The 9,272-nt window shown below is 41.6% G+C and overlaps 1 protein-coding gene across 2 annotated transcripts; it reads left to right on the forward strand.

Moving 5' to 3' along the window:
* Positions 1 to 1,629: 1,629 nt before the first annotated feature.
* On the forward strand, positions 1,630 to 8,090 carry LOC113158750 (granulocyte colony-stimulating factor-like). Of its 2 annotated transcripts, XM_026355050.1 has the most exons (7): positions 1,630 to 1,842; positions 3,684 to 3,772; positions 3,891 to 4,202; positions 4,964 to 5,121; positions 5,208 to 5,309; positions 5,723 to 5,854; positions 5,930 to 8,090. In XM_026355050.1, exons 3-7 carry the CDS (start codon positions 4,187 to 4,189, stop codon positions 6,131 to 6,133), a joined length of 612 nt encoding a protein of 203 aa, XP_026210835.1. In that variant the 5' UTR covers positions 1,630 to 1,842; positions 3,684 to 3,772; positions 3,891 to 4,186; the 3' UTR covers positions 6,134 to 8,090. The 2 variants fall into 2 exon arrangements, with proteins under 2 accessions (XP_026210835.1, XP_026210745.1); XM_026354960.1 differs by lacking the exon at positions 1,630 to 1,842 and having other exon boundaries at positions 3,617 to 3,772.
* Positions 8,091 to 9,272: the final 1,182 nt, after the last annotated feature.

A 9,272-nucleotide genomic window follows, 5' to 3' on the forward strand; every position in this document is an offset into this window, starting at 1 on the left:
TGAGGACAACATACTTTTAAATTTCACCATTAACACAAACTCTTCCTTCATGATGTCTTGAAAAAATTCAGAGCTGCCGTAATTAGTCAGTTAACACAATAAAAGTCTTGCAGTGTTTCTTTCACAGGCAGACCTTTATTGTGAAAATCATGACTGAAGTCTAAAAACATGATTTTATTTATTTTCTAATGTTCAGCAACCAGCAACTTTGGATCCAAGAGAGTGATGAAGGATGAGAAGCTACTGAACTGACAAAGTGTAAAAAGACTGAGCAGCATCCGATCTAGGTTTGAGGTCAGGAGCCCAGATAGAAGAAGTCCCCCTGACCCAAGATCCAGATCTCCACACAGGCTGCATCTCCACAAAGCCCACAGCAAATAACAATGATCAACCTTAAAGAAACAAAACCAAAAGCAGGAGAGAGTCAGTGTTGTGATGCTGACATCAGCTCCGAGATAAAAGCTTAAATAAAGAAAATAAAAAGTGATCCAGACGCCTCTTCAGCCTGAGTCAGACGAGCGTCGTCTCATAGACACTTTGTGTAAATGTATTCAGAAGAAGACACAGAAGTCATAGTGACACGAACTGACAGGACACAAGTGTGTAGACGGACGTGGACACAGGAGACATGAAGACGGGGTCCAGCAGGGAAACACAAAAACCAAAGTCAGAGTCCAAAAATCAAGCAAAAGTTAAGTTAAATAATAAAGAATGAGATCTTGATTTGGAAACAGCATGTTCACTCTGTCAGTTCGAAACAATCAGGAACTGGTTCTAAAGTCCTCGAGCTGAGGGTTGTAGTAAAATGTGGGGAAGCACCACTTCCTCACTTCAGGGTTTAACAAGTGTAATGTCTCAAATTATGTAACATGAATTTGGAAAGTCATTTATTAAATCACCACGAGTCACTGTATCTGAGGTAAACTGACATTAATGGATTCACTTCACATGACTTTAAAAGGAAAAACTTCAGAAGCTGCTGCTGCTTCATGGATTTGATCTGTGCACAGGAAACAATCCAACTACAGGAGCTTAAGTCCACGTCCACGGGGTTGACCCAAATCTTTGTTCAACTATTTCTTAGTAGAGTTTATTTCTCATTAAAACTGTTGGCGCTCATCCAGTTTCATCATCAGTCAGGAAATGATCTGCAGCAGTTCTTCAGTCACTGACACTGATGATCTTCAGTTAATATTAAATATGAACTCTTCACCAACATCCTGTTTCTAAATCCTCAAACTTTCTGCTTCTAATCTTTAGTCCACGACGATGATGGTGAAACACTGAATCACAACAACACGATTGTGAAATCACCGGAGGATTTTACAACACGCTTCACTGGAACCTTCTTCGTCTGTTTATTCAAAGTTTATTATTAAAGTCAAATGTTAGTTTCAGCCAGTACTGCGCTAAGTACTCACAGGATTGAAGTACTTTAGTGGATAACTGGTGCATTCACAGTAAAAGTACTGAGCTCATCAGTCAGACTGAGCTGCTTTCTCTCGATCACTTTTCTTTTCCTTCACTTCTGGAGTTTAGGACTTAAACTGTGACTTTTACTCCTCAGTTAAAGAACCTGTGACTGTGAAGAGCTTCTGACTCATATGTTAATATAATAATAGAATAGAATTAGTTTCATGTCAATCACCAATGGCTCTGTAAATGTTCTAAAGAACGGTTTTAAGAAAATCTACGTTGGATTCATGACGTGTGGGTAAAATGGGTAAATGTGGAGCTTCTGTTCTCGGATAAGAACTTCACTCACTGACCAGGAACTGACCCGGAGGAACTGAACCACTGAGCCCGTGGGTTGTGGCTCACTGCTTTACCAACTGATCCACGGTAAGTTTAGCAGCTTCATTTTTGTTCTGGTCTGACAGTGTGTAACAGGCGAACACGGGGAGAATGTGCACACTCCGCTGTAATCCAGCGTTGATCCAGCCGAGCAGACCAGTAGCACTGAGGAACCACGCAGCTGCTTCTCCCAGAAATTACATTCTTATGCAACTAAATGGAAACCACAGCACCAGGAACTGCTCCGCTTCTATAAACTACCTTTAGGGGGGGGGGGGGGGGGGGGGGGGGGGGTTGGAAGGAGGAGGATGGTGGACCTAAAGCTACCCTGAGTCCTGGGTGTGGTTAGGACCAGACTAGATGGTGGTTCTGTTTACAGGTTAATGAACATGTCTGATGTCACTGTGACCGTTTTACAGTAAATCCGACCTTCACCGAACTCTGTGAGAACAGAAACTGATGGAAAGCTGCTGTAAATGCAGTTCAGTCATGGATCTGTGTACATCCTACTGTAAACCACAGTGACAGTAGAAATATTTGAAGGACGTCTTAAGTCAGTTCAGGCTCCATCAGATTGTGAATGAACAGCTGTTTGCTTCAGCTCGTTGAAAGTTCTGGGTTTCTCTGAAGAACAGGTGGAAGAACACGAGTCGTGTTACATCTTTAATCTTTTGGGAACTGAGTGAATGAATTTGAGTTTGTTCGTTCCAGGTGGATTTAGGACTTGAGCTGCTCCACAGTGGGTGGATGCCGTCCTGTGGTTCTCCTCTGATATGTTTTCTGCAGGCAGGTCCGTTCCTCTGGTTCCTTCACACCTGTTACCTGCTGATTCTGGAATCATCCAGAACACTGTGTGATGAGGCACAGCTCAGCACAGAGGTATCAAACGATTTCCAAAGCTCGGACTGTTCCCGGGTGAACTCTAGAACCTGGAAATTGTTCTTAAGCACAGAAGTTGAATCTGCAGAGGTTTCGTTTTCAATGAGGAAACAAAACACAAATCACACCGTGTGTTTTCTCCTGACTCACAATGTTCCAGGATTTCTTAAAGAGAACAAAAGAGTGAAGCGTGACGATACAGAGGAAGAAAGAAGTGGTGAATAATTAACCACAAAACACACACATCCTCCTTCAGTCAATAGAAATCAACCTGACACCAACAGGTCCGACAGGACCTGGAACTAAACTAATGTTCACTGAAAATAATTAACAGACACCTGTTAATTAAAATTCTTAACCAAATGTTCCTAATTGAACATTTGGTGTTTTTAACCCTTCAGGTTTTTAAACAGATTTAATTCAAACTTTAATTAACCCTCCTCATGATGCCTTCAGGTTCTGAGTGATGTCTGTTAAAATCTTAAATCTTCACTGTGACAAACTGAGTTTTCAGCCTTTAAATGTCAATGTCATCACAAATTTAGATGTTGGAAACTCCCTATTACAAAAACTCTGACACAAGATGAACGCAGCATTAATCTGACATTTCTCAGCTAATTAAAAAACGATCTAATTATTAATTATTATTATCTATGAATCTATGTCGAAATGTGTTTTTGAAAATGTCTTTGTCACATCTCCTAATAACAGGAAACGTATATTTATATTAAATATATTTTAACTGTCCTACATTTATTTCACAGTTAAATTCACATTTTACATTAAAAAGTTTAGTTAATAAAATATGACGTTATTTTGTTATAAAGAATTCTACAAAGTGATCAAAGGTCAGGGACACTACTGGTTTCACTGGTAACCAGTTGCTCCAGTGTAACAACGAGCACCTTCACTCTCAAAGGACGGAAACCTTCCAGTTGTCTTTGTAAGAAACACAAACACATATAAAAATGTATTTTAACGCTCCCTTTTCTCCATGGACTCTGGTGCAGATGTAAGGATGGAACAGATGTGAGGATGTGACCCTTCCAGTGACGTCACTGAGGTCATGATGTGATGCTGTTTACCTGCATCTCGTCAGGTCAGTTAACCAGCTCTAAAGTACTTTAATGTAGTTCAGTAAAAGTACAGAGTGGAACACGTTCCAAGTTGTACTCGAGTACAGGACTTCAGTAACTTTACTCTTGGAACACCTGCAGGTCAGAGTCTGCGCAGTAATCGCACATGTGCGTACGCGTTCCCACGTGGTTTACCGGCCCAGGTGACCCTGCAAGTCTTCGCCTGTCATCTCGTGATGCAACGAGCTTTCCCAGGCTTCGTCACTCGGGATGACTCCGACGTGAGTGCGCGCGTTTCGGGAAATGGGAATTACCCACGAGAGCCAGGGTCGAGATAAAAAGTCCAAACGGCTGCAAATGGAAGCTCAAAGGGATTTTAGCGAGTTTACCGGTGGACAGACCCCGAGACCGAGACGAAGACATCCGCCCTGAAAGACATGGACACTAAGACGGGTAAGAGCCAACTTTATTTGGACTTTAGGAGCGAGTGCGCATGCGGAGAAGAGAAGCTGCTAAAATCTGCAGAAATGAGAACGGAGTTTGGTGGAGGGGATTTAGAGAGGACTGCATGTTAAAAACGATCTTCTGTATCATAAGTAAACCTGCACAGGTGTTCTGTGTCTGCACAACATGAACTCACCTGACACTGAAGAGCTATGAGGGATTCCAAGTGCCACCGTGGCGCTTAAGTATGGGGGCTTGTTAGTGCCAAAATGCTGAGTAAGAAATAAAAAGCCAGAATCACTGTTGAAGTCTTGGTTAGATCTGAAATGATCAGTCAACAGAAGAAAAAAGATCTAGCACAATTATGTAAGACATGAACATGCTAAATATTAAAATAAATAAAACGTTAATATTACAAAACAAATGATTAGTATATAATAATTCTACCTCAAAGTCAGTACACAAATTAAAAAAAGAGTAAAAAAGTGTTACTGGTAGAGAAATGTAATTTTATTTTACAAATTTAAATACAATTATTGTAATTACACTTTTTTAATGTGGGGAAATACAAATATGGCAAAATGGAGTCATTACAGTATAACTTTAAGATTGAATTGAATTTATTTATTAGTATTTATCATTTTCTAGCTTGATTCTTTATAATCTCAGGATTTAGTGTGAGTGTTTTAAAGTCTGTCAAAAACTACAAAAGTATTAATTATTGATTTATTGTGTTTAATAATCCGTTTGGTTGGTTGTTTTCCCTACAGTCGTCGCTCTGCTGCGCTGCTTCTTGTTGACAACGTTGGTTCAATCTGCACCGACCCCCCCTCTGACGTTCAAAGAGGCGATCGAGCAAACCAAGATGGTGGTGGAGAAGATCTTGACCGGTCTTCCCGCCGTACACGCTGCCACCATCAACATCCAGGTGAACGACACATCTCATTGGCCGGTTCTGCTGCACATCTGCTTTTTCTTCTTCATGTGTTAATAACAGTTTGCCTTCCCTATCAGGGTTGGACCCTTGACTCCCCCACAAACTTGCAAACGATGGAGGACTCACTGCGCATCCCCAACCCCCCTGTCATCAAACCGCTGTCCGAAGGCTTCACACTGGTCAGTCCACAATCTGGGTCAGGTCAGATGGTCTGAGGGGTATTAGGGGGTTCCTTTGATCTGGGAGGTGTCTTTAGTTCTCGGGTTAAGTGTCCGTGAAGTTGTTACCTGAGAGGGTTCTGGTGGTTCTGCAGGTCGATCCGGTAGCTGTGAAGATCCCAGGGCTCAGTCTTTATGGGGGTTCTTGATTCTTTTTCCGGCTCTTGATAAGTTCATTGGATCCATGTTTCTGGTGTGGTAGGGGGTTCTGTAGGTCATCAGTGAGGTTCTTGTTATTGGATTCTTTGACCATGGACCGCTTTTGGTTTCTTGGGTTCCAGGGAAATCTTAGGGTGTAAGTGTGGGTTGTTGAGGAGAACCAAGTGACCAGGTTCTTCAGGTGTTCTGATGTGTTTGTGTGTCGCCCCCTGCAGGAGACGTGTGTGGGTCATATGTTGGCAGGAATCCAGCTGTACCAGGGGCTGGTGGGAGTTCTGTCGGACAAACTGAGCGGGCTCAGTGACCTGAAAGCCGACCTCAGAGACCTGCTGCTACGCATCAACAAGGTAACACTCACACCTGCGCTGTGAGCTGAGCTGTGATTGGCTGCCGAGACGTGCTAATTGGTGACTGTGTTTCAGATGGAGGAGGTGGGTCAGCTCAGTGGCACCAGCGGCTCGGATCAGAACTCCGCCTCAGACCTCGCCAGTCGACTCCCTGGTAACTATGAGGTCCAGGTGGCGGTCCACCTGACGCTGTCACGACTCCAGTCCTTCTGCCACGACATGATGCGCAGCCTGAGAAACATCGCCACCTACAGGACCCAACCTTCAGGTGGACGTTAAGCCCCGCCCAGCAAGGACCACCTGACACTGCATTCAGGAACATGTGGAAAAATCAGGAAGACTTGAGGTGATGCCTTCAGTAAACTGGTGAAACCGATCATCAGGGACTGGAGGATGGAAGGGATCAGTTAAAGCCACATTAGAACAGTTAATAACTGAAAACAAAGCACAGTCTTCTTCGTTTGAGGATTTTACATCTGAGAAACCAGATTTATTTATTTATGTATTTATTTATTTAATGTATTTGTCTCATAGATCAGCTGATGTGACGTCTGCGGGACGTCAAGCTGAAGCGACTGTGCACAACCACAGTCCAGAGATTTAAATCGAGTTTTAAACATGTATTTGTATATCATACATGATATTAACACAGATGATATGTACAGATGTTCAACATTTAGTAGGAATAGACGACAAGTAGAAACGTTTCTGTGGAATGCAAAAAAATCTAATTGAAGTCGTCCTGAATGTTTTTGTCAGTTTAATGAATTCATGTCGATTCTCTTTGAGAAAACTATTATTACAGAACCATTAGTTGTTTACTATTGAATTCTTTTTGTGAGGTCATTTTTAATCAGCAGCACAGTCAGTGGAAAAACAGCAGTGGATTGCACAGATGTGATTTTGTGGGATTAACTAGTTATCACTACTTAAAAATCTAGAATCATTTAAACTAGAAAGGAATCACAGAGTGGAACATCTGTCTGCAGAGACAATCTTTGGTGATTTTGGCATTATTTATGTATGTATGGATTTATTGAGAGGTGTTTCTGTGGGTTAATGACAAACAGCAACAATCACACCTGAGCCCCCCCACCACACAGGTGTCTGGACACATGGCATCTTATTGTGGCTCGAACTGAAGGTTCGGAGCTTTTCGTCTCTGTGAGAACAAAAAACAACAGAGATTTTGTGTCGCAGCATGTCGACACCTCAGTCATTTGGAGAATCTGGGATTTGTCTCTTCTGCAAAACAAACAGGCATGAGAACGCAGCCGGAGGATGAATGTGTTCAAAATCGGTGTAGGAATGAGCGCTGCAGGTCTGAACCTGCTGCTGCTGCTTTCTCATTTCACTTGCTGCAGAATGTTTCAGGTTGTCTGTGAAATCCTGCAGCGTTTGAACAAGAACAACCATACGGAGGTGTTTTAGGCTTTGACAGAGACAATGAACAGAAGACAAACTTCAGACTGGAGCCGCTGAGCTGCAGATCAAACTCCAACTCGGCTCCTTTTCTGCACGTCACTGCTGCTTTTCACAAAAGTTTAGTTTCTTAACTGAAACGGACACAGAGAGGAACTGGCAGTTCTTTTCACATTAAAAGCTTCTCTGTTGGTGATGCACATCGAGGCTTTTACTGTGAAATACCAACAGGAAATGCAGCTGTTTTAGGAAACTTTATACAAACATATTTTACATGGTTTTGTTTCATAGTGTTTACAGAAAGAACATTTTTATATTTTCTTTAAACTTATATTTATACTGTTTTTATTTATTGCTACTATTTATTATTGATTTATTCACTATTTATTGATTGGTTTACAGTTTGATGTCTTGTGAGATTTTTCTCTGATGATGTATTATTTTGCCTTTGTGGTCATTCCTCTGAATATGTATGATAGATTTTTCAGTATCAGTGTGGAGCTTTGATAAATGCAGAGAAGGACGAGCGAGGTTCACAACAAACACCTGAGATGCAGAGAGAGAGAGTTGCTGACTCACTCGAGGAAATGAAAAGTTTCTCAAGTTTCGCAACAGCAGCGACGATGTCAGAGCATTAGACACAGTTCAGTCACCCGTGACAGGATGCTCTTTATTTGTATTTATTTGAAACTGGTTTTACTTTTCTGCTTCCTTTGAAACGCTCTTATTTTTTAAACCTGTTGTCTGTTGTATGATCAGTGTTTGATATTGTCAGTGATTAGTTACAAACATGTTTTATGATAATAAAAATGATTTCCCACAGTGACTTTGTGTCCGTGTTGTGTGACAGGCAGCAAACACACTGATTAACCTACTGTTAAATCGGTGTCGTCACTTAGCTTTTAATGTGGAGGAGCTTCAGGAAATAGCATTTTTGCTGCAGGTCTGTCAGCGTAGCAGTAACTGACTCTTCTGGTTCCTGTTGCTGCGGTTTGTCTTGAAGCTGCAGCTACAATTTGAATTTGAACACATCCAGTCAGACTTTATTGTACCATCTCACTCAGCCTCTCTCTGCTGGACCTTTTTCCACAGGAGTCTCAGCCTCTTCACGTCCTGGAACAGGGTTCCTCCTCTGTTGCTCTTCTGTATAAATGTATTAATAAGCTAGAAAAACTATATGAATGATGTTTGGATTTATTTGTCATGTCACTCCCCTGAAAACTTTTCTTGTTTTCCTGTCTCCTCAGGCCTTCAACTGTGGATGTAGGTATTGAAGAGAGCCCAGTGACGTGTGGACGTGAGGAAACAGAGGCAGGAATCGTGACAAAGAGAAACCAGACAGACGGTTTTCAGAGCTCTTTAAATGTCCTCACGTCTACAACATGAAATATTCAATTCAGACGAGTGTAACATCTCATCAACTCACACGACACCCGGACACAGCGTTACAAACATCAACTGAACGCTCCTTTACCCAAGGCTCCTGTGTGCAGTGGATTGTGGGATACTGAGTTTAAACTCAAATGAATTTGTTCTAGAAACTACGGTGGCCTCAAAGGACATTAAAATGACTGAGCGTCACTTCGGACCCTCATTTCTTGATTTCATTTATGCTAATAGAGGCTGAGATCGTTTATGTTCAGACTTTGAGATTTGTCTTGAAAAAATGCCGAGAAATAATTAGTGCAGTATTACAACCATACGAGTTGTAGTATGGTAGTATTTAGTATGTAGTATTTAGTATGTAGTATATATGAGAGAAGTATTCAGAGGAACTTGCTCCAAGTTTTTGTTTTACTGGTGGAAAAAGAATGAATTGTAACTTTGACTCCAGGATTTTATCTGAATCCAAATTTGTCCTCTTGAGCCACCGTAGGTAAGAAACTTCAAAGATCCTGACAGTGTCGCAACTTTTAGGTTTTATTTAATCACAACTGGATTCTGCTTCAGTGCAGCTGTTTTGGCCTCATCAAACTTTCCAGGACATTTTGTTGAC

This window comes from Anabas testudineus, chromosome 8, assembly GCF_900324465.2.
Source record: "Anabas testudineus chromosome 8, fAnaTes1.2, whole genome shotgun sequence".
Classification (NCBI taxonomy): domain Eukaryota; kingdom Metazoa; phylum Chordata; class Actinopteri; order Anabantiformes; family Anabantidae; genus Anabas; species Anabas testudineus.

Coding starts and splice junctions, on each gene's coding strand:
- LOC113158750 (XM_026355050.1), top strand. Junction 5,122..5,207: donor CTGCCACCATCAACATCCAG/GTGAACGACACA, acceptor CTTCCCTATCAG/GGTTGGACCCTTGACTCCCC. Junction 5,310..5,722: donor TGTCCGAAGGCTTCACACTG/GTCAGTCCACAA, acceptor CGCCCCCTGCAG/GAGACGTGTGTGGGTCATAT.